Below are 26323 nucleotides of genomic sequence, written 5' to 3'. Positions count from 1 at the left end.
GATCATCTAGGTCTAGGAGTTACAACTTGACAAATATGATCTAAGTACGATCTAAATTCAATGAAGAAACTTCTCTCCGTTCAAAAACAATTACTTTAATTAATAACTTGAAAACACTATACACCAGCGATGCCCAAACTACGGCCCGCGGGCCAGATCCGGCCCGCGACGTGCTTCTATCCGGCCCGCCAAAGCATTGGAACAAAATGTAAAAAAAAAAAAAAGAAATTAAAAAATTAGAATGTTGAAAAAAAAATTCTATTTAAGTTAGGATTCTCAGTCATTCTTTGATGAATTCCATCTTTAGGTTTGGTATTCTAATATTCATAGAAAATATTTTTTTTTATTGTAAGAACACAAGTGCTTTTTTTTTCAATAGCGATAAAACTTGACAGCTATTTTTAAATCTAGGAATATTCCGCTACTGTCTTGAGCTAGCCGTGTCCTTGACACATTGTGTGTGCAACACAGAGCATCATTGATGATTCGTTTTTGGTCGTGTTCTTTTGATATCATAGCGATTGGTACCGTAGTGTTTAACGTTTGTGATTTAATAAAGTGGGAGAGCCTAAGAAACGAAAAGTAGACTCTGAATGTAGAAACTTTCAGGAAAAGTGGATAGTTCTTTGATTTGTAAAGAAAGTGGGGGATCGACAAGAATATTAGACAACAAGAGACAAGAAAATGAGTCTGCGATAAGGGCCAGCTACAGAGTTGCTCACAATTTAAGTAGAGCAATGAAGACTTTTTCCGATGGCGAATGTGTAAAAAAGTGCTTGCTAGCAGTGATGGAAGAAATGTGTCCTGAAAAGAAAAATACAGTAGAAGCTGTCAGACTTTCTCGCATGACAATTACAAGCGAGTGGAAGATATGGGGGTAAATCTTCATTCACAATTAAAAGACAGAGCAGCACAATTCTAAATGTTTTCTATTGCAGCTGACGAGTCCACTGACATAACTGATACCGCGCAACTCTTGGTATTTATTCGCGGTACAAACAGCAATTTTGATATAACAGAGGAGTTAGCAGCTATGAGGAGCATGCATGGGACTACAACTGGAGACGACCTGATCAAAGAAGTGTCAACCATCATAGAGGGCCTTGCTCTTCCTTGGAATAAATTAGTTGGAGTGGCTACTGATGGCGCTAGAAATATGGTTGGATGTCACCTCGGAATGGCAGCAAGAGTTATTTAAAAAGTTGTTGAGTCAAATGGAACTGAATCCTTGCGACTTCACTGCATCATTCACCAACAAAATCTCTGATGAAAGGTTTTGAATCTGGACAATGTGATGATGATTGTGCTCAAAACTATAAATTTAATGAAATCACAAGAGCGTTGAATCACAGAACTTTCAAAGACACAAATAGAGTTTCAATATGCAGACGTTGTATTTCACAGTAAAGTGGGGGGGGGGGGGCTGGATAAACCGAGGACAGGTGTTAAAACGTTGTTTTTTTTAAATTTGAGACACGAAATTGAAATATTTATGACCGATAAATCAAAACAAGTGCCACAACTGAACGACCCCTCATGGATGTGGGATTAGGCTATTTTAAGCGATATCACATCTAAATGAACTGAACACCAAACTACAAGGGAAAGACAAATTGATTTCGCAAGTGTATGCAGACATATGTGCTTTCCAAACAAAATTGCAACTCTTCAGTCAACAGGCGGAAAAGGTGCATCTTGTCCACTTTCCAACCTGTACCACTCTACAAAATGATAAGCAGCTAAATATGTCTCTCCCAAAAGAAAGAATGATCCAACTTCTGAGGCTCTTGATAGATAATTTCAGTGAAAGATTTGTGGATTTTCATAATTTAAAAAATGAAATCCGTCTTTTTGAAAATCCGTTTACTGCCGATGTGTCAAGTGCCCCGACAGATCTGCAACTGGAACTGATTGACTTACAAAGCCAGACATCCCTGCTTGACAAATTTCAAGTGATGCAGACCATTGACTTCTACTCCATCATACCTGAGGAAGCGTTTCCAAATCATCGAAAACAAGCGCTAAGGATGATCACAATGTTTTTAAGCACTTATTTGTGTGAACAAACTTTCTTCTCAATGTTGAAACGGGCGAAAACCATGCTTCGTAATCGCCTCACTGATGAACATCTAGATTCAGTGCTCCACTTGGTGTTTCCTTTATGCAGCCAGATATTCAGAAGATGGTTTTGGATAAACTTCATGCATCACATTAATTTATGAAAGTAGGTCAACAAATAAAACTATTAAAAATAGCTCATTGTATGTTTAATTTTTTTTTCTTTTTGGTGATATGGCCCGCGACACGAATGCTGAAAAATAAAATGGCCCGCAGACCAAATAAGGTTGGGCATCACTGCTATACACAAATAGTTACAATGCTTAAATGTACTTGAATAACTGATCTATTCAATAATATATCTGAGTCTTCATACGAATAAAATATATATTCTTAACTACATACAAGTTAGATCTTATCTCTACAAATATTTACGTTCAATAGTGGAGTATCTAGTTTCGGCTGGTGAGAGTTTCCTGCTGATAAAAAACACAGGATGTAAAGTCCCTTGGTAAACCTGCATTAAACATGCTCCAATGGCTGATGAAGATGCGTCAGTGGCGAGATGAAAAGGCTTTTCTCGGTTCGGAAGTTTGAGTATACTGTCTCTGGAAAAAGTTGCTTTGATATTCTCAATTGTGTCCTGTAGTTCCGTAGACCATGGAATCTTGATAGGTTGACCCTTCTTGGTGAGGTTGGTCAATGGTGGTGTGAGTGCTGTGTAATTAGGAATAAATGTTCTGTAAAAATTACACAGTCCCAGAATGCTTCTAACTTGTTTCTTAGTTGTGGGAACTTTGATGTCTAAAATGCGTTTGATGATATCTTTTTGTGGTCTAAGTGAGTTGTAGCTAACTCTATGACCTAGGAAAGATACTTCAGTCATGGCTAATTCTACCTTCGTAGGTTTTATCGTGAAGCCGTATTGTTGTATTATGTTGAATACTTCATGTAATCCTTTCATGTGTTCATTCCATGTTTTATGGAATATGCAAATGTCATCTATGTAAGATACTGTGTCTTTTCGTTGGTTCAGTATTCTATGTATAGCTCTGTTAAAAGTGCTGCTGGCGTTGACCAATCCGAATGACATGTAGTTGAACTGGAATAGTCCGAATGCTGTTGTGAAGGCTGTAAATGGTTTTGATTCTTCCTTTACAGGAATCTGGTAATAACCTCTAGATAAATCTAGTTTGGTGAAGAATCTTGCCTCTGAAAATTGTGTCATAAGATCTTCAGGGTTAGGCATGGGGTATGAATCGAGGCGAGTTATTTTGTTTAATTGTCTGAAGTCGACACATATTCATGGAGTTGATGCTTGTTTACGTTTGACAAGTACAATTGGTGCGGCATATGGTGAGTTAGAATGTTCTATGATGCCTTGTTCTAAAAGTTGGTTAATTTCTTGTTGAAGGAAATCTCTGTAGTGTATTGGTAAAGGATAAGGTCTTGATTTTGTAGGCTTGGAATCTGTAAGTATGATTTCATGTTCAACAATAGAAGTTTTTCCTGGAATATCTGTGAATATTTCTGAATGTTCTTTTAGAATGTTTGTTAATTCTTGTTTTCTCTGATGTGATAATTTATCAATTTTGATATCATGCCAAAATTCTGTTTGCTTCGGTGGTGTATCTGGCATTATGAAATCGTTGAAATCATTCATATCATTTTCTTCTTCTTCAGGTATGACTGCTAAACATGACATAACTGTTTCTGTCTGTTCTGTACTCGTATCATCATCTGTTTCAGTGTTGTACTTTTGTAGCATGTTGATATGGTATATTTTCTTCTTGTTATGAATGTCAATTTCATAGTCAACATCTGTGATTTTTCTTTGTACTGGGAATGGACCTTGCCATTTGATAAATAGCTTGTTGTTCTTGTCTGGTAACAATAAACATACTTTGTCTCCTGGTTCAAACTATCTGAGTTTTCTGGTTTTGTTGACTCTAGCTTGAGTATTTATGTTTGCTTTAGCTGTGGCTTCTTTAGCTTGCTCACATATGACAAAGTTTCTGATATCTATAACATGCTGGCATGCTGTTTTTGATTCTGGTGAATTGGAATCTGGTGGTATTAGAGATTCTTTGAGTATTGACATGGGTCCTCGTGGGTTGGCGCCATATGTCATCTCAAAAGCAGAAAACCCTGTAGTTTCCTGTTGACATTCTCTATAAGCGAATACAACTTACAACTTCTTTTTTCCCCCGTAGATTGACCTTAGATTTTTAGATAAAAATTTTTCCCCCAAAGTCAAGGATTTAAGGTTAGACTCTATACCGACCCCTGGGTCAGAAGGTCATACATACATAACCATTTGATGAGTCCATTTCCGTGGCGAGGCTAGATAGCGAATCCCAAAAGAAAGCCCTCCGTCTTTCTACAATGTACATACATAGTAACCACGAGAAGGCCGCCACGTATACAGTGAGAGGCCATGTCGAGATAGAAAATGGCAGGCGTTAGGGAAACTTTCTTTCTTTCTCATCGAATGTTTGCAATAATTAAATGAAGAGACAAATGAGGAGGTGTACATTGTGTACATGTTTATTTAACATTTTATTGATATTGTAACAATCCATTTGATTACTTTAAATCAGATCATTTTGACATTTGCCATCACCATATGTGACATTTCTTTTCCGGGTTCATGTAGGAGCCAACTGGACACGAAAAGACTTCTGAAAACTCCTCAAAGTTCTGAAGTGGCCCGATGACTCTATAAATGCACAAAAGTGATACGTTGAATTATTTATAACTTTTTTAAACAAACAATTATATGTATTCAACTATATAGTCAACTATTTAACAATTTTATTTAAACAGGTTTTAAATGAATTCAGTTTTTATGTTCTGAAATCAAGGCCGGCTCTAACAATTGCGGGGCTCTATGCGAAATGGATTGCACGGGGCCCAATCTTATTTAAGTTATTTAATAATTTACACCTTTTAATTAAACAAAAAGTAAAGCAAACGATAATCAACGAATTCCATGAGCGTAGCCAATGGGTGAGTGGTTGAGCTTTAAACCCCCCTCTAGATTTTTTTTATTTTACTGAAAATTCTTCTTCAATATAAAACTAAAGCTAACAAAATTCACCGAATTATATAAGCTTAGCCAAGCAAGGGTTTTGAGTTTAGAACCAGCCTACAGAGAGTTTTAAGGCTAAAAAAAACAGCTTCAATATTAAACTAAAGCAAACTATAGTCACCAAACTCTATGAGTTAACAGGAGAGCCGCTGGTCGCCCACTTTTACGGTTTACTGATGAATGCAAACACGACATGAAGCTCTTCAAAATCGACAATACAGCTGGGAAAAAGTGGCACTGGATAGATCCACATGGAGAGAGAGCATACTGGAAGGGTCTCGGATTGCAGATGCCATACGCAACAGTAGTAGAAAGAAGGGTGAAAAATACTACTGCGTCTGGTGATTACAGATGTCCAACCTGTGACCGCATCTGTGTATCAAGGATTGGCCTCTTTAGTCACACAAGAAGTTGCAAAGGGAAAAGATCGTCTCTCGAGATGTTCTTCAGTGCACCTCCTGCAGACATATTTCTTTTTTTCTTTACCCCTTCCTTAAACTAGCTAAACCTACCTAAACCTAGCTAAACCTACCTAAACCAACATAAACCTACCTAAACCTAGCTGGACTGTGTGTGCTGAAACTTATAAACCATTGTGATAGGTCTTTATCTAATAAGTCTTTATCCATGACGTGACACCAACTCTGTCAAATGATAAAAAATTAAATATTTGTAGTCTCACTATTGAAGACATAGTACATAAACGGAAAAAAAAAGGAAATAAAACAGACATGGCTAATTATTTAACAAGAAATTTTTAATAAGAATGGATTTTAAACTGTAGCTCTAATAGCATTACCAACTGGCTACGCCCATTGATGTGTTTCCAAGCTCTATAGTGTTTATTTCGCCATGTACCCCATCTTTTTTTTATTTATAACTTGGACAAGTCCCCCTCCCAACTCTTCGTTTTAACAAATTGTCTTCTTTACACTATCAGACAAATTGTCTTCTTACACTATCAGACAAATGTCTATTTTACACAATCAGACAAATTGTCTTCTTTACACTTTCAGACAAATTATCTTCTTTACACTTTCAGACAAATTGTCTTCTTTACACTTTCAGACAAATAGTCTTCTTTACACTTTCAGACAAATTGTCCTCTTGACACTATCAGACTAATTGTCTTCTTTACACTATCAGACTAATTGTCTTCTTTACACTATCAGACTAATTGTCTTCTTTACACTCTCAGACAAATTATCTTCTTTACATTATCAAACATCGGCTTTTAAATTCTTGTTTCGAAATACTTTATAGGCTCTATGATATTTTCGTCCTTGGCCCTATTTACTTAAAAATAAAAATCGTAATGCCGACGTTGGACCCATATTCCATAATTTTCGTGCACCCTCTTTTAGGCCAGTGTATTCTACGTTTAATTGGCAATGCCCTCCTAAACACCCTAATTTCTGTGAATTCCCTTTTCTCTATCTAACGATTTCACTTCGCCAACGACCAACCCCCTTCCCTTACAAACTTGCATTTTGCATGGTTCAATCTAATTGGTACAGCCCACTTTATAACGGCAACCCTCCCTCCCAAACAGTGAATTCGATGACCCCATAACTTTCGCTTTAGGAAATAGTCCCTCCTATGGAAATACGCTTTATCTTAAAACTATTTATGAACAAGACTTACACATTAGCATTATGTAAGGATAACGTCCAGACCGTAAGATACTTCAATAATGCTCAATGTCAGGTCTCTGTCCGTAACAAGATGTTTGTCACCTTGAATTCCTAACACCAACTGACTACCAATAATAGGAATAAGCACTAATATCTGTGACGTCACTAAATGTCGCGTACAAAGACTGTCAACTATGGTGCGTCTCTAACAGTATTCTATGACTTTTTAACTCTCTGTCGAAATATTTTGAAAGGATTTCTGAGCCCTCTTTTCTTATTGTATCCTGCGCATTGAACGCTCACGTAATACTTGGGCAGAAACCCCACACACACACCTTTTTTTAACGCTTCTTTAATAAAAGTTTGTTACGTTGAATTGGAACGGCGCGTCTATATCGACATACTTCTGGTCTGAGAATTCTAGTATCACTTTCCTAACTTTGATCATCTGATTCTGTGGCATACGGTTATCGAGGGTGTCATGTGGCCAGCACAACGACCAACCACTTTTACTTTTCCCCAATAATGTCAGGTACCCATTAGAGCTGTGTGGACTCAGAGGCGCCAGCAATTAAATATCCCAGTCTTCACCAGGATTCGAACCCCGGACCTCGGTTCGGAAGCCAAGCGCTTTACCACTCAGCCACCTTTACAGACCTTTACATCATCTGCCCTATAGACCACAAGGTCTGAAGGAGGAACCTTTTCCTAAATTTGCCCTGTCACCACCCCCCTAAAAAATATTTCACATAAAATTAATCTCTTTTATTCATCTTCTTAGTTCAATCTTGAAGTATTTCATAAGTTTTATGTTGCTTTTGGTCGGACTCCTTTATTTGCTATCACTCTGTCTGTCACCCAAGAATTCTATGATCTTTTATTACCTCCTTCACCCCAAGCAATCAAAATAATAAAGTTGTACCAACATTTCATTCTGTTCTGTATGTATCTTTACTTACATACCAACATTTCATTCTGTTCTTTATGTATCTTTACTCACATACAAAAACACATATTCAAGTAAGTTTTGGCTTATTATGACGAAGAAAAAATTATGCAAAATTTACAAAGCAAGTTTTGTAGCAAGGAGTAAATTATGCACACAAAAAGTTTAAATAGTGGAAGGAAGTTCAAACTTTAACTGTTAGATAAGTCGGCCTTATAAAACATATTGGGTCTAAAATGCAAGAAAAAAATTGTTTTGATACATATAACCGCTTCGGTTTCAATCATGAAAGGTGCTTAGTTGTACTAGGCACATGGAAATTTATAACAGGTTAACTCTTTCTCTCCGTAATTATGTTTCCACATTTTGAAAGAATTCTTCATTTTTCTCATTACTATTTCACTACCTTGTTATGATTGGGCTTCAATAGCTTCGTTGTTTGTTATCAGAAAATGTTGTATTTGGTATAGACTTAAAGTGGAATGCATGCTCTTTTTATATAATTCACAAAGTCAAGTTTAAAAAATTAAACATTAATTTAATTTAATGAGGTAAAAATCAACGATGGTATCGTCGATTAGGAGAGATTGAGTTAAATGTTTTTTGGAGAAAGAATTAGTGATGATTGAATCAAGGCTATTGCATTCATAATATAGATTAATTAAATAATATATTACGCAGCAAAAATTAATAAAAAAGAAAGTGATATTTAAAAAAAAATTGACAAAGACTCACATGTGCAAAACTCAAGAAAAATATCTGGTTGTGTGTGAAACTCAAAGATTGTAATGGAGTCTCTTCTTTTCCTTCTGATTCTACCCACAATCTATAAGCCTGAACAATTACAGTGTAGAGTTAGCATTGAATTTGTCTAACAGACTTGGACAGTTTTAGTATAGAGTTAACATTGAATATCCTGTGGCGTCCTCTACATTTAGAATAAAGTATAATATGTTTATAATATAATTATAATATAATATTGTAACTTTTTAAGTCATGTGAATATGGATAATAGTGTGTGTTTAGCCAGCTGACAAAACGTACACAGATTAGCGCTAGACAAGCGGTCCGATGTGATGAGTGACGACTCGCCTACGTTTCTGGAAAGATCTGCCACGTCATATATATTTATACAGAGAGAGAGAAAGGTCGAGCGATGTTCTCTAGGGTTCTTGAAAGGGGGAGGGGATCTTAGGTGTCATCGACACGTTTGGCCGACAAAACGGCTCGGCTCAATGCAGTGTGGTTGCGCATTACGACGGTTCGGTTTGAGTAAAGTCAAGACACCTTGTGAGTACGAGTGAAAGTGACGATGTACAATCAAGTCTGGTACAGCGAGTCCAGTGTGTGAAGTCAAGACACCTTGTGAGTACGAGTGAAAGTGACGATGTACAATCAAGTCTGGTACAGCGAGTCCAGTGTGTGAAGTCAAGACACCTTGTGAGTACGAGTGAAAGTGACGATGTACAATCAAGTCTGGTACAGCGAGTCCAGTGTGTGAAGTCAAGACACCTTGTGAGTACGAGTGAAAGTGACGATGTACAATCAAGTCTGGTACAGCGAGTCCAGTGTGTGAAGTCAAGACACCTTGTGAGTACGAGTGAAAGTGACGATGTACAATCAAGTCCGGTACAGCGAGTCCAGTGTGTGAAGTCAAGACACCTTGTGAGTACGAGTGAAAGTGACGATGTACAATCAAGTCCGGTACAGCGAGTTCAGTGTGTGAAGTCAAGACACCTTGTGAGTACGAGTGAAAGTGACGATGTACAATCAAGTCCGGTACAGCGAGTTCAGTGTGTGAAGTCAAGACACCTTGTGAGTACGAGTGAAAGTGACGATGTACAATCAAGTCCGGTACAGCGAGTCCAGTGTGTGAAGTCAAGACACCTTGTGAGTACGAGTGAAAGTGACGATGTACAATCAAGTCCGGTACAGCGAGTCCAGTGTGTGAAGTCAAGACACCTTGTGAGTACGAGTGAAAGTGACGATGTACAATCAAGTCCGGTACAGCGAGTCCAGTGTGTGAAGTCAAGACACCTTGTGAGTACGAGTGAAAGTGACGATGTACAATCAAGTCCGGTACAGCTAGTCCAGTGTGTGAAGTCAAGACACCTTGTGAGTACGAGTGAAAGTGACGATGTACAATCAAGTCCGGTACAGCGAGTCCAGTGTGTGAAGTCAAGACACCTTGTGAGTACGAGTGAAAGTGACGATGTACAATCAAGTCCGGTACAGCTAGTCCAGTGTGTGAAGTCAAGACACCTTGTGAGTACGAGTGAAAGTGACGATGTACAATCAAGTCCGGTACAGCGAGTCCAGTGTGTGAAGTCAAGACACCTTGTGAGTACGAGTGAAAGTGACGATGTACAATCAAGTCCGGTACAGCGAGTTCAGTGTGTGAAGTCAAGACACCTTGTGAGTACGAGTGAAAGTGACGATGTACAATCAAGTCCGGTACAGCGAGTCCAGTGTGTGAAGTCAAGACACCTTGTGAGTACGAGTGAAAGTGACGATGTACAATCAAGTCCGGTACAGCGAGTTCAGTGTGTGAAGTCAAGACACCTTGTGAGTGCGAGTGAAAGTGACGATGTACAATCAAGTCCGGTACAGCGAGTCCAGTGTGTGAAGTCAAGACACCTTGTGAGTACGAGTGAAAGTGACGATGTACAATCAAGTCCGGTACAGCGAGTCCAGTGTGTGAAGTCAAGACACCTTGTGAGTGCGAGTGAAAGTGACGATGTACAATCAAGTCCGGTACAGCGAGTCCAGTGTGTGAAGTCAAGACACCTTGTGAGTACGAGTGAAAGTGACGATGTACAATCAAGTCCGGTACAGCGAGTCCAGTGTGTGAAGTCAAGACACCTTGTGAGTACGAGTGAAAGTGACGATGTACAATCAAGTCCGGTACAGCGAGTCCAGTGTGTGAAGTCAAGACACCTTGTGAGTGCGAGTGAAAGTGACGATGTACAATCAAGTCCGGTACAGCGAGTCCAGTGTGTGAAGTCAAGACACCTTGTGAGTGCGAGTGAAAGTGACGATGTACAATCAAGTCCGGTACAGCGAGTCCAGTGTGTGAAGTCAAGACACCTTGTGAGTACGAGTGAAAGTGACGATGTACAATCAAGTCCGGTACAGCGAGTCCAGTGTGTGAAGTCAAGACACCTTGTGAGTACGAGTGAAAGTGACGATGTACAATCAAGTCCGGTACAGCGAGTCCAGTGTGTGAAGTCAAGACACCTTGTGAGTACGAGTGAAAGTGACGATGTACAATCAAGTCCGGTACAGCGAGTACAGTGTGTGAAGTCAAGACACCTTGTGAGTACGAGTGAAAGTGACGATGTACAATCAAGTCCGGTACAGCGAGTCCAGTGTGTGAAGTCAAGACACCTTGTGAGTACGAGTGAAAGTGACGATGTACAATCAAGTCCGGTACAGCGAGTTCAGTGTGTGAAGTCAAGACACCTTGTGAGTACGAGTGAAAGTGACGATGTACAATCAAGTCCGGTACAGCGAGTCCAGTGTGTGAAGTCAAGACACCTTGTGAGTACGAGTGAAAGTGACGATGTACAATCAAGTCCGGTACAGCGAGTCCAGTGTGTGAAGTCAAGACACCTTGTGAGTACGAGTGAAAGTGACGATGTACAATCAAGTCCGGTACAGCGAGTCCAGTGTGTGAAGTCAAGACACCTTGTGAGTACGAGTGAAAGTGACGATTTACAATCAAGTCCGGTACAGCGAGTCCAGTGTGTGAAGTCAAGACACCTTGTGAGTACGAGTGAAAGTGACGATGTACAATCAAGTCCGGTACAGCGAGTTCAGTGTGTGAAGTCAAGACACCTTGTGAGTACGAGTGAAAGTGACGATGTACAATCAAGTCCGGTACAGCGAGTCCAGTGTGTGAAGTCAAGACACCTTGTGAGTACGAGTGAAAGTGACGATGTACAATCAAGTCCGGTACAGCGAGTTCAGTGTGTGAAGTCAAGACACCTTGTGAGTGCGAGTGAAAGTGACGATGTACAATCAAGTCCGGTACAGCGAGTCCAGTGTGTGAAGTCAAGACACCTTGTGAGTACGAGTGAAAGTGACGATGTACAATCAAGTCCGGTACAGCGAGTTCAGTGTGTGAAGTCAAGACACCTTGTGAGTGCGAGTGAAAGTGACGATGTACAATCAAGTCCGGTACAGCGAGTCCAGTGTGTGAAGTCAAGACACCTTGTGAGTACGAGTGAAAGTGACGATGTACAATCAAGTCCGGTACAGCGAGTTCAGTGTGTGAAGTCAAGACACCTTGTGAGTACGAGTGAAAGTGACGATGTACAATCAAGTCCGGTACAGCGAGTTCAGTGTGTGAAGTCAAGACACCTTGTGAGTACGAGTGAAAGTGACGATGTACAATCAAGTCCGGTACAGCGAGTTCAGTGTGTGAAGTCAAGACACCTTGTGAGTACGAGTGAAAGTGACGATGTACAATCAAGTCCGGTACAGCGAGTTCAGTGTGTGAAGTCAAGACACCTTGTGAGTACGAGTGAAAGTGACGATGTACAATCAAGTCCGGTACAGCGAGTTCAGTGTGTGAAGTCAAGACACCTTGTGAGTACGAGTGAAAGTGACGATGTACAATCAAGTCCGGTACAGCGAGTTCAGTGTGTGAAGTCAAGACACCTTGTGAGTACGAGTGAAAGTGACGATGTACAATCAAGTCCGGTACAGCGAGTTCAGTGTGTGAAGTCAAGACACCTTGTGAGTACGAGTGAAAGTGACGATGTACAATCAAGTCCGGTACAGCGAGTTCAGTGTGTGAAGTCAAGACACCTTGTGAGTACGAGTGAAAGTGACGATGTACAATCAAGTCCGGTACAGCGAGTTCAGTGTGTGAAGTCAAGACACCTTGTGAGTACGAGTGAAAGTGACGATGTACAATCAAGTCCGGTACAGCGAGTTCAGTGTGTGAAGTCAAGACACCTTGTGAGTACGAGTGAAAGTGACGATGTACAATCAAGTCCGGTACAGCGAGTCCAGTGTGTGAAGTCAAGACACCTTGTGAGTACGAGTGAAAGTGACGATGTACAATCAAGTCCGGTACAGCGAGTCCAGTGTGTGAAGTCAAGACACCTTGTGAATACGAGTGAAAGTGACGATGTACAATCAAGTCCGGTACAGCGAGTCCAGTGTGTGAAGTGACGATGTACAATCAAGTCCGGTACAGCGAGTCCAGTGTGTGAAGTGACGATGTACAATCAAGTCCGGTACAGCGAGTCCAGTGTGTGAAGTGACGATGTACAATCAAGTCCGGTACAGCGAGTCCAGTGTGTGAAGTGACGATGTACAATCAAGTCCGGTACAGCGAGTTCAGTGTGTGAAGTCAAGACACCTTGTGAGTACGAGTGAAAGTGACGATGTACAATCAAGTCCGGTACAGCGAGTTCAGTGTGTGAAGTCAAGACACCTTGTGAGTACGAGTGAAAGTGACGATGTACAATCAAGTCCGGTACAGCGAGTTCAGTGTGTGAAGTCAAGACACCTTGTGAGTGCGAGTGAAAGTGACGATGTACAATCAAGTCCGGTACAGCGAGTCCAGTGTGTGAAGTCAAGACACCTTGTGAGTACGAGTGAAAGTGACGATGTACAATCAAGTCCGGTACAGCGAGTTCAGTGTGTGAAGTCAAGACACCTTGTGAGTGCGAGTGAAAGTGACGATGTACAATCAAGTCCGGTACAGCGAGTCCAGTGTGTGAAGTCAAGACACCTTGTGAGTACGAGTGAAAGTGACGATGTACAATCAAGTCCGGTACAGCGAGTTCAGTGTGTGAAGTCAAGACACCTTGTGAGTACGAGTGAAAGTGACGATGTACAATCAAGTCCGGTACAGCGAGTTCAGTTGATGAAGTCAAGACACCTTGTGAGTACGAGTGAAAGTGACGATGTACAATCAAGTCCGGTACAGCGAGTTCAGTGTGTGAAGTCAAGACACCTTGTGAGTACGAGTGAAAGTGACGATGTACAATCAAGTCCGGTACAGCGAGTTCAGTGTGTGAAGTCAAGACACCTTGTGAGTACGAGTGAAAGTGACGATGTACAATCAAGTCCGGTACAGCGAGTTCAGTGTGTGAAGTCAAGACACCTTGTGAGTACGAGTGAAAGTGACGATGTACAATCAAGTCCGGTACAGCGAGTTCAGTGTGTGAAGTCAAGACACCTTGTGAGTACGAGTGAAAGTGACGATGTACAATCAAGTCCGGTACAGCGAGTTCAGTGTGTGAAGTCAAGACACCTTGTGAGTACGAGTGAAAGTGACGATGTACAATCAAGTCCGGTACAGCGAGTTCAGTGTGTGAAGTCAAGACACCTTGTGAGTACGAGTGAAAGTGACGATGTACAATCAAGTCCGGTACAGCGAGTTCAGTGTGTGAAGTCAAGACACCTTGTGAGTACGAGTGAAAGTGACGATGTACAATCAAGTCCGGTACAGCGAGTTCAGTGTGTGAAGTCAAGACACCTTGTGAGTACGAGTGAAAGTGACGATGTACAATCAAGTCCGGTACAGCGAGTTCAGTGTGTGAAGTCAAGACACCTTGTGAGTACGAGTGAAAGTGACGATGTACAATCAAGTCCGGTACAGCGAGTCCAGTGTGTGAAGTCAAGACACCTTGTGAGTACGAGTGAAAGTGACGATGTACAATCAAGTCCGGTACAGCGAGTCCAGTGTGTGAAGTCAAGACACCTTGTGAATACGAGTGAAAGTGACGATGTACAATCAAGTCCGGTACAGCGAGTCCAGTGTGTGAAGTGACGATGTACAATCAAGTCCGGTACAGCGAGTCCAGTGTGTGAAGTGACGATGTACAATCAAGTCCGGTACAGCGAGTCCAGTGTGTGAAGTGACGATGTACAATCAAGTCCGGTACAGCGAGTCCAGTGTGTGAAGTGACGATGTACAATCAAGTCCGGTACAGCGAGTTCAGTGTGTGAAGTCAAGACACCTTGTGAGTACGAGTGAAAGTGACGATGTACAATCAAGTCCGGTACAGCGAGTTCAGTGTGTGAAGTCAAGACACCTTGTGAGTACGAGTGAAAGTGACGATGTACAATCAAGTCCGGTACAGCGAGTTCAGTGTGTGAAGTCAAGACACCTTGTGAGTACGAGTGAAAGTGACGATGTACAATCAAGTCCGGTACAGCGAGTTCAGTGTGTGAAGTCAAGACACCTTGTGAGTACGAGTGAAAGTGACGATGTACAATCAAGTCCGGTACAGCGAGTTCAGTGTGTGAAGTCAAGACACCTTGTGAGTACGAGTGAAAGTGACGATGTACAATCATGTCCGGTACAGCGAGTTCAGTGTGTGAAGTCAAGACACCTTGTGAGTACGAGTGAAAGTGACGATGTACAATCAAGTCCGGTACAGCGAGTTCAGTGTGTGAAGTCAAGACACCTTGTGAGTACGAGTGAAAGTGACGATGTACAATCAAGTCCGGTACAGCGAGTCCAGTGTGTGAAGTCAAGACACCTTGTGAGTACGAGTGAAAGTGACGATGTACAATCAAGTCCGGTACAGCGAGTTCAGTGTGTGAAGTCAAGACACCTTGTGAGTACGAGTGAAAGTGACGATGTACAATCAAGTCCGGTACAGCGAGTCCAGTGTGTGAAGTCAAGACACCTTGTGAGTACGAGTGAAAGTGACGATGTACAATCAAGTCCGGTACAGCGAGTCCAGTGTGTGAAGTCAAGACACCTTGTGAGTACGAGTGAAAGTGACGATGTACAATCAAGTCCGGTACAGCGAGTCCAGTGTGTGAAGTGACGATGTACAATCAAGTCCGGTACAGCGAGTCCAGTGTGTGAAGTCAAGACACCTTGTGAGTACGAGTGAAAGTGACGATGTACAATCAAGTCCGGTACAGCGAGTCCAGTGTGTGAAGTCAAGACACCTTGTGAGTACGAGTGAAAGTGACGATGTACAATCAAGTCCGGTACAGCGAGTTCAGTGTGTGAAGTCAAGACACCTTGTGAGTACGAGTGAAAGTGACGATGTACAATCAAGTCCGGTACAGCGAGTCCAGTGTGTGAAGTCAAGACACCTTGTGAGTACGAGTGAAAGTGACGATGTACAATCAAGTCCGGTACAGCTAGTTCAGTGTGTGAAGTCAAGGCACCTTGTGAGTACGAGTGAAAGTGACGATGTACAATCAAGTCCGGTACAGCGAGTTCAGTGTGTGAAGTCAAGACACCTTGTGAGTACGAGTGAAAGTGACGATGTACAATCAAGTCCGGTACAGCGAGTTCAGTGTGTGAAGTCAAGACACCTTGTGAGTACGAGTGAAAGTGACGATGTACAATCAAGTCCGGTACAGCGAGTTCAGTGTGTGAAGTCAAGACACCATGTGAGTACGAGTGAAAGTGACGATGTACAATCAAGTCCGGTACAGCGAGTTCAGTGTGTGAAGTCAAGACACCTTGTGAGTACGAGTTAAAGTGACGATGTACAATCAAGTCCGGTACAGCGAGTCCAGTGTGTGAAGTCAAGACACCTTGTGAGTACGAGTGAAAGTGACGATGTACAATCAAGTCCGGTACAGCGAGTTCAGTGTGTGAAGTCAAGACACCTTGTGAGTACGAGTGAAAGTGACGATGTACAATCAAGTCCGGTACAGCGAGTTCAGTGTGTGAAGTCAAGACACCTTGTGAGTACGAGTGAAAGTGACGATGTACAATCAAGTCCGGTACAGCGAGTTCAGTGTGTGAAGTCAAGACACCTTGTGAGTACGAGTGAAAGTGACGATGTACAATCAAGTCCGGTACAGCGAGTCCAGTGTGTGAAGTCAAGACACCTTGTGAGTACGAGTGAAAGTGACGATGTACAATCAAGTCCGGTACAGCGAGTCCAGTGTGTGAAGTCAAGACACCTTGTGAGTACGAGTGAAAGTGACGATGTACAATCAAGTCCGGTACAGCGAGTTCAGTGTGTGAAGTCAAGACACCTTGTGAGTACGAGTGAAAGTGACGATGTACAATCAAGTCCGGTACAGCGAGTCCAGTGTGTGAAGTCAAGACACCTTGTGAGTACGAGTGAAAGTGACGATGTACAATCAAGTCCGGTACAGCGAGTCCAGTGTGTGAAGTCAAGACACCTTGTGAGTACGAGTGAAAGTGACGATGTACAATCAAGTCCGGTACAGCGAGTCCAGTGTGTGAAGTCAAGACACCTTGTGAGTACGAGTGAAAGTGACGATGTACAATCAAGTCCGGTACAGCGAGTCCAGTGTGTGAAGTCAAGACACCTTGTGAGTACGAGTGAAAGTGACGATGTACAATCAATCAAGTCCGGTACAGCGAGTCCAGTGTGTGAAGTCAAGACACCTTGTGAGTACGAGTGAAAGTGACGATGTACAATCAAGTCCGGTACAGCGAGTCCAGTGTGTGAAGTCAAGACACCTTGTGAGTACGAGTGAAAGTGACGATGTACAATCAATCAAGTCCGGTACAGCGAGTCCAGTGTGTGAAGTCAAGACACCTTGTGAGTACGAGTGAAAGTGACGATGTACAATCAAGTCCGGTACAGCGAGTCCAGTGTGTGAAGTCAAGACACCTTGTGAGTACGAGTGAAAGTGACGATGTACAATCAAGTCCGGTACAGCGAGTCCAGTGTGTGAAGTCAAGACACCTTGTGAGTACGAGTGAAAGTGACGATGTACAATCAATCAAGTCCGGTACAGCGAGTCCAGTGTGTGAAGTCAAGACACCTTGTGAGTACGAGTGAAAGTGACGATGTACAATCAAGTCCGGTACAGCGAGTCCAGTGTGTGAAGTCAAGACACCTTGTGAGTACGAGTGAAAGTGACGATGTACAATCAAGTCCGGTACAGCGAGTCCAGTGTGTGAAGTCAAGACACCTTGTGAGTACGAGTGAAAGTGACGATGTACAATCAAGTCCGGTACAGCGAGTCCAGTGTGTGAAGTCAAGACACCTTGTGAGTACGAGTGAAAGTGACGATGTACAATCAATCAAGTCCGGTACAGCGAGTCCAGTGTGTGAAGTCAAGACACCTTGTGAGTACGAGTGAAAGTGACGATGTACAATCAAGTCCGGTACAGCGAGTCCAGTGTGTGAAGTCAAGACACCTTGTGAGTACGAGTGAAAGTGACGATGTACAATCAAGTCCGGTACAGCGAGTCCAGTGTGTGAAGTCAAGACACCTTGTGAGTACGAGTGAAAGTGACGATGTACAATCAAGTCCGGTACAGCGAGTCCAGTGTGTGAAGTCAAGACACCTTGTGAGTACGAGTGAAAGTGACGATGTACAATCAAGTCCGGTACAGCGAGTCCAGTGTGTGAAGTCAAGACACCTTGTGAGTACGAGTGAAAGTGACGATGTACAATCAAGTCCGGTACAGCGAGTCCAGTGTGTGAAGTCAAGACACCTTGTGAGTACGAGTGAAAGTGACGATGTGCAATCAAGTCCGGTACAGCGAGTCCAGTGTGTGAAGTCAAGACACCTTGTGAGTACGAGTGAAAGTGACGATGTACAATCAAGTCCGGTACAGCGAGTCCAGTGTGTGAAGTCAAGACACCTTGTGAGTACGAGTGAAAGTGACGATGTACAATCAAGTCCGGTACAGCGAGTCCAGTGTGTGAAGTCAAGACACCTTGTGAGTACGAGTGAAAGTGACGATGTACAATCAAGTCCGGTACAGCGAGTCCAGTGTGTGAAGTCAAGACACCTTGTGAGTACGAGTGAAAGTGACGATGTACAATCAAGTCCGGTACAGCGAGTCCAGTGTGTGAAGTCAGGTCGGACTAGTTGAACCAAGTGCAAGTCCGGGGAGAGGCAGAGAGGCCAGTAGAGTTTGATACAGTGATACAAGATTGATACAGTGATACAAGATTGATACAGTGATACAAGATTGATACAGTGATAAAAGATTGATACGGCGGCACTTTTGTCAACGATGAAACATGTGTACAGTCAGTGTTACATTTTGCTAATGGCACAGTTTTGGTTTTGATTTATTGGACATTAAGGTGTTACGTTACTTTGGAGCCCTGAGTTCTCAAATTCTTTGAGTTAGTAGTGTCGAGAGGTGCAATTTGCAGAGATCCTGGTTAGAGAGTCGTTACAATATATAATATGTATTTGACAATCTAATGAACAGCTGCAGTCTAAATTGCAAACTTTGACCCTCATTTTGTGATGGTTCGTATGCACGTTCCTTGTGGCCCTAACTTAGCTTTCAGCCCTTTATGTTTAAGTAACCATAGATGTCTATTTCACTACGCTTAAGCTCCAGTTCCTTTAGACCATTTTTTTCTCACTCCATAACAAACTAAAAATCTCCCGAATTGCATGTACCATCGCTTTGTTCTTTTACGTGACCAAATCTGGCAAAATAGGACGCATAGGGCGGCAAGCTGTCTCCATAAAGATCTCTCATTGGCAATGTCTGAAGCCTCCTCCCACCTGGTGTCCACTGTTCTTAGGTCCTCCATGAAAATGTGACGTCAAGTTATACGAGGACGTCCTTTTATGAGCTTTCATCGTATTGGCCTCTATGTCATCGCAACTCTTGGTATGCGTAGTAATAAAAATTCTGACAAAAATTGTAAAACAATCCAACACTTTTGGAAGTTAATAAGCATCAGTTTTGTCGTATCTGGTTCATATTCTTTTAATTTACGTGGCAACAGTGATATTATAGTGACATCACTTTATCGTGAAACTACATCTGAGTGACTGACCAAGACATCACTTTATCGTGACATCACTTTATCGTGAAACTACATCTGAGTGACTGACCAAGACATCACTTTATCGTGAAACTACATCTGAGTGACTGACCAAGACATCACTCTATCGTGAAACTACATCTGAGTGACTGACCAAGACATCACTCTATCGTGACATCACTTTATCGTGAAACTACATCTGAGTGACTGACCAAGACATTACTTTATCGTGAAACTACATCTGAGTGACTGACCAAGACATCACTCTATCGTGAAACTACATCTGAGTGACTGACCAAGACATCACTCTATCGTGACATCACTGTATCGTGAAACTACATCTGAGTGACTGACCAAGACATCACTTTATCGTGAAACTACATCTGAGTGACTGACCAAGACATCACTTTATCGTGAAACTATATCTGAGTGACTGACCAAGACATCACTTAATCGTGAAACTACATCTGAGTGACTGACCAAGACATTACTTTATCGTGAAACTATATCTGAGTGACTGACCAAGACATGACTTTATCGTGAAACTACATCTGAGTGACTGACCAAGACATTACTTTATCGTGAAACTATATCTGAGTGACTGACCAAGACATTACTTTATCGTGAAACTACATCTGAGTGACTGACCAAGACATTACTTTATCGTGAAACTATATCTGAGTGACTGACCAAGACATTACTTTATCTTAAAACTACATCTGAGTGACTGACCAAGACATCACTTTATCGTGAAACTACATCTGAGTGACTGACCAAGACATCACTTTATCGTGAAACTATATCTGAGTGACTGACCAAGACATCACTTTATCGTTAAACTGTATCTGAGTGACTGACCAAGACATCACTTAATTGTGAAACTATAACTAACTAATTGACTAATTGACCAAGACTTGATGTTATTACCTTGTAAGCGAGCTTGATTCCTCCATTGTCAGCAATATTTTCTAGCTCATTGTTAACGCCTTCAATCTAAAAATAGAAAGTTACGCTAAATGAAGAGATCTACTAATATTTATGTTCCTGTTTTAGTAAGTGTAGAAAAGTTATAAGTCTCAACATGTTTTTGGTCAGACTTAAATCAGAATTTATATTGAATTTTAATTCCACGTGCATCTGCTGATCAATCCCAGAATGCTGAGTCAACAGATGTTGTAGAAATTCGGAAAATGTAGCATCTCTAGTGAATGTCAGACTCTATATTTGTGTTTTAGCATCTAATACTAACTAACTCCAAGTCTAAACTGACCATATACTGGGTCTAAAACAGCATCCAAACGGGGGTTCTAAGAAAAACTAAGTCAAGCTATTATGTATTGGGCGAATCAAAGGGATTATACATAGTTATAATTATGGTCGTATGCATTATGGACCAACAATTAAATGGATTCGAACTACTCTGGGTTGAACCAGTCCAGAAACCACAAAGTAAGCATTAAATAACTTAAATGTTAACAGATCTTTTAACAGAGTTGTGACTCTGCAAGCATCTCACAATGTTGGGTTTCTTTCTTGTGACAGTAGTTCACATCTGGTTTTGTTTTGAGTTCCACATAGACCTATTTATTGTTCCGTTTTAAAAACGTTTTATTTCAAGTTCTACAATTAGACCAAGATTTTGCAAGGCATCCAGTCAACAGAGTCATTGTACATTTGGAAAGTAAAGCACACTTTTTCTTTTGTTTTGGTCTCTATATTAACGTTAAGGAGAGTCAAAGCACTTACTGTCGCGTTCATCTCTTTAATCCAGAAATGACTAAACTCGTCATTGAGGCATTGCACTTTTTCGATTAAATTGTCTCTAGAAGAATTGGTCCACCAGTTGGCCAGGTGTCCTTCCTTGTCATACCTACTGCCTGCCACAGTAAGTACAAGGTAATATACAGTATACAACCTTTGAAACATTTATATAGGACGAAGATGGCAAATAGAGAAATGTTCATTAAAGTCTGTTGGGGTGGTTTATTAGATAAGCAGTCTTGATGGTGCCTAGTCAATGGGATTAGCAACAACAATAACAAGGAAGGTCAGACAATAAACAGGGCATCGCCTCAAAATAAAACTTTGGTCAACTGAAGACTGAGAAAACAGTGAGAACACGCTCCAAGGACATTGTTGTTACCACCGACTGACCCCCACATGCAATGAACAGAAGTGTGTGATTATTCTGTTTTTAGGACGAACTGCTTGAAGAATGGAACAATGTTGTAACTGAGTTTGAGTTTCAGTTTTGTGTTTTTGGCACATCGGCACAATTTAGGCCATGTCATACCCGTAGTCCTTCAAGGATTACTCTCCCTTTATATCACAAGGGCTAAATTCCGTACAGTCAAATTATAAAAAGCAAGGTCTATTCACAGTTAAAATAGTAAAGCTAGTAACAATGTAATAATTTTGTAAAAATCTTGTGTAACTCTATTAAATGTGTGTGTATGTTTCGCACCAGCGCACGACTTAGCACCAGACCCAGACATGATGGTTGTGAGAGACTTTATTCTAAAGTCAAAGGAAAGAACGGTACTTCTTGCTCCCCTTTTGATTGAGACCCACTGACCAAGCACCTAGACAACAATAGAAGGAACAACAGGAGGACAAAGTCAGAGAACTACTTCAGAACAAGAAAAACATTATCAATAGTTGTTGTTGTTTAAAACTATAGAGTGCTTAATTCTAATTACTAGTTAGTGAATTTTAGATTTTAAAACAAGGAACATATTTTACCCTGTATCTCTTTTATAAAAATTAAGATCTAATTTTAATCAACAATGTTTTATCACGTGATCGTTCGTTTTGGTGAATGAGGTGCATTGAATGTATAGATCTGCTAGACTTTAGAACATTCCAATGATGAGCCTTTAGATTAGATTTAGAAGTGGATGAGCCAAAGGTTCCTAAACATTAATTCATTTAAACTTTTGAAAGCATGCGGAAATACCCGAAGACGTTGGAATATTAAGAAATGTTTGTTTTTAAATCATTCATTAGTTATCAAGAGAGCAAGAAGAACATTAAAAATACAATTTCAAAAAAAAAATCTATACCTCCCATGTATCAACTTATACTAAGACTAAGACTAAGACTAAGACTAAGACTGCTTTATTGATCCTTACGGAAATTTGTTGTGATTACAAGGACTCTTTTCTCATATAAAGACAACACAACAGAAACATACACATAAATACAACAGACAACATAAAGAGTTCATTCAGCGACTACACACAGCGATACAGCGATTGTTTTCTCTTAATAAATAAAAGTATTATTATTGTTATTATTAACTATTGGTATTGGAAATAGAGTACAGAAAGTAGCGATGTTTCTATGGTAACACAAAAACTTACCATCACTGTCAAAACCATGCACCATCTCATGACCCATCAGAAAACCAATGGCGCCGTAATTCATTGACCTAACAGAAATATTGAGCAATGACCAGAATTGTTTCCCTTTCATACTATACTTGAATAAGAGATTTGATTGGTTGATCTCAACGTATCTTTTGTCATTTAAAACAATAACAACAACGAAAGACAACCTCGAGCCCCACCTCTTTGAGTTTGAGAACTTTGGAATATTGTTTACATTGCATCTTAAATGAATTTATAGTAAAAATCATTATAACTATGTTTATGCAACAAACAATGTTTACCTTGGAAAGTTTTTGTGAAAAATTGGTGGTCTCAAAACACCAGCAGGTATAACTGAATGGACATGAAAAATGCTATTGAAAATCAATTTGACAACGTTAATTATTTAGTAGCAATCGTTACTTCATGGAATAGTAACATTTGTGAAGATGCAAACTATTTGACCGCTCTCTATCTATTCTCGAGACACATTTTGATGACATGCTATATAATAAAGCAAAATGATGTAAAGTTTATCTGTTTGTGTGTGGCCCACGGTTGTACGAGGGTGTCATGTGGCCAGCAAAACGACTATCCGCATTTTCTTACCCTAACTAATGTCAGGTACCCATTAACCCGGGTTTCGCTGCCCTGCCTCATCGTGGCGCCCGGGTGGAAACGGTCGTATAGAGGGGACGACTAGGCCAAATGGGCGGCGACAAAAGGCTCCCGTGGGAGTGCCTAAGGTGGTGTGAGAACATCATCATTGCACTGAGTGGGGATGAAAGAAAGCTCCCGCAAAAGACCTGTCAATATCCAGGCGCCGTCCCTCAAGGGTCCGTTTCATAAATGGCGTGACCCGCACGGTAAACCTGGTATAGCATACGAATACGACTGGGGAATCCAGTGGGGTGGCCTTCGGCCGCATCTCTAGTCCTCTAGTCCGGAGTGTCCGTGTCCATTGGAAGTGAACGCATAAACAAACTCAAAGTTTAACCCCCGAGTGTTATCCACCGTCGGACAGGGTGGGTGGAAAGGGGAACCCGCAATCACCCAATTCAGGCTGGTGAAAGGGAGCTTTTGTTCGCTTTTGCTGGCTTTGGTGTTCCAAGTACAATGTACAACACCAGTAGGACTCTTTAAGATGGTACCCATTAAAGCTGGGTGGACTCAAAGACACCCAAGCCCCGGAATTAAATATCCCAGTCTTTAGCAAGATTCAAATCCGGGACCTCGGTTAGAAAGCCAAGCGCTTTACCGCTCAGCCACCGCGCCTCCGACTTGCTATATATGTCAAATATGAATATGTCAAACTTTTACATTGGGATTCTAAGAATAAGTTGTAACTTTGTTGCAATCAGTTTTCTAGTTACATTGGAAATGAAAACCTCTTCTTTTAAATTTTTATTTTAAAAAATTACAAGAAAAAAAAAGACCTCAAATGTATTTAAATGTGTATAAAAAGTAGAAGCTACAATCACATTTATACTAGAGATAAAGAAAAGCCTCAATAGAGGTGCATTCGGAATCGGCCTCCAATAAAGCCTCGATAAACCCAAAATTGTGCGTATTGATAGAAATGTTAACTAATGTAGACAGAGCCATTTACAAACTAAGCGAGACCTAAAAGTCATCCGTAATGGTCGAAATAAGGCTCGCAGCGATAGATGCGAAACACCCTAGAGACTTTTTCTCCAAAGTCAACCATAACATAGAAGCAAAAAAGAGGAAAACTAAAATAGGGTCTTCTCTCAATAACATTGTGTAGCACTAGTTGGGAAGAGAATGTAGATGTCGCTAGAGATTGATCTCTGTGGATATAGATTGCCAAATTATGCAGCGAACGGCGCGGGAGGAACTAAGTCCTTAGCATTAAGTGAGGATTTCAATTGCAATGAAATTTCGATCATACTACACTTACTGATTTGGTTTTTTGTCTGTAAATTTAAAGCGTTGGCTTCTGTTATAGACAGCGGCCAGCTGAAAAGACATGCAACAACAATAACAGTGAAAGAAATGTTTCTTTTTCTTAAAATAAACATATACGTATATAAAACTGTGTTTTTCAAACTTTATTAAACAGGTACCGCTCGGTGAGGATCTTTTAATTGATGAACCACTGACAATGAATCGTTCAGTTTGTGTCCGCGTTCTTTTAAAAAGGAAACCATTATAATTACTTAAATGAAGATTTGAAGAGATATTGAGCATACTATGCTTTAAGGTGTGTAAATATGTCTAATTATGTGTAAATGTGTGTGACTATGTGTAAATATGTGCCAATATAAAATGTAAATGTTGATGAATATGTGTAATTATGTGTAAATATGAGTGTAATATGCGTAAATATATGTAAATATGTGTAAATGTATATGAATATGTGTAAATGTGTGTAAATATGTGTAAATGTGTGTAAATATGTGTAAATGTGTGTGAATATGTGTAAATGTGTGTAAATATGTGTAAATGTGTGTGAATATCAAACGACTGACGTCATGATGGCTTTACGTGCAGATGTGAGTGGAGATAAAACACACAGTCAGTCTACGGGTGTCTCTTTTAATGCACTAAGAACTCCAGTTCAAATAGTTTTCATTATACCTGCGATACGGTCCGGCAGTCAATTTCTTTATCTGTGTTTTCCACATAGTTTATATCAACTCACTATGTCTGTCTGTCTGTCTGTCTGTCTGGTAAAAAGTTTGAACATGTTTTTTCTCCCATTTTCCATTTCCGGATCAAGTGAAAACTTTGAACATTCCTTGAACCTAACAAGACAGGAATCTATTTTTTTTTAAATTAAAAAATTAGTTAATTAACTGCTTGTGGTTAATTATTTTCTAGGATTTCGAAATAAGGGGAATACATGCTACTTAATGAGATATGTGGGAAAATATATATGGATCTAGCCCCTTATTATGTTTTGTCCCTTTTTTTTCTCCCACTTCCCAGTCTCGGGTCAGGTAGAAATTTTTCGTTTTTATTCATAGTCGATAACAATACACGAATCAATCAAATAGTTTTGAAGTCTATTTACTAATTCTACAAATGCTGTGTTATGCATTTCAGAGTATCAGCATTCATTTTAGTAGCCGAAATTGTTATAAACTCATGAAGAGAGGGAAATTATTCTACTTCTCCATTACCAACTCTCTATTGCCAAAAATTTAGTTTTAAGATGGAAGCGTTTACTTTATAATGAATATACACGCATAAAATGAAATCTCTTTGTCTTGTAACGATAAGTTGAGGCAATTTCAAACAGAGAATATATATGCAAGTTTGAAAATCCCTTTTCAGTCATTCAAATAATTTCTCAACCCAAATCTTTCATTAAAAAAACATTGTATTACTCATAAAAGGCCAAACAAATCGATTCAGAATTTGTCCTCCAGATAGCCAATGACTACTTTCCATTTCTTCACATTTTTGCGAAATGTCGAGCATATTTTTAAAAAGTCATCATAGTTAATAAGCTGCAACACGTACCCTTAGGGGTACGCATA

The 26323-nt window shown here is 40.6% G+C and overlaps 1 protein-coding gene across 1 annotated transcript in view; it reads right to left on the bottom strand.

The window, feature by feature from the left end:
* Nucleotides 1–4589: 4589 nt before the first annotated feature.
* Nucleotides 4590–26323, bottom strand: part of LOC106053821 (endothelin-converting enzyme homolog) — a 50721-nt gene continuing 28987 nt past the window's right edge. The window contains exons 16-23 of the mRNA XM_056009296.1: nucleotides 24739–24797; nucleotides 23120–23171; nucleotides 22812–22879; nucleotides 21196–21326; nucleotides 20377–20442; nucleotides 8465–8563; nucleotides 5702–5793; nucleotides 4590–4777 (exon numbers count right to left, since the gene is read on the bottom strand). Of these exons, the coding sequence (XP_055865271.1) occupies nucleotides 4678–4777; nucleotides 5702–5793; nucleotides 8465–8563; nucleotides 20377–20442; nucleotides 21196–21326; nucleotides 22812–22879; nucleotides 23120–23171; nucleotides 24739–24797 (667 nt within the window). The 3' untranslated portion in view covers nucleotides 4590–4677. The remainder of the gene's footprint in view (nucleotides 4778–5701; nucleotides 5794–8464; nucleotides 8564–20376; nucleotides 20443–21195; nucleotides 21327–22811; nucleotides 22880–23119; nucleotides 23172–24738; nucleotides 24798–26323) is intronic.

This window comes from Biomphalaria glabrata, chromosome 13, assembly GCF_947242115.1.
Source record: "Biomphalaria glabrata chromosome 13, xgBioGlab47.1, whole genome shotgun sequence".
NCBI classification, from domain to species: domain Eukaryota; kingdom Metazoa; phylum Mollusca; class Gastropoda; family Planorbidae; genus Biomphalaria; species Biomphalaria glabrata.
This window is presented reverse-complemented; position numbering and strand designations above follow the sequence as displayed.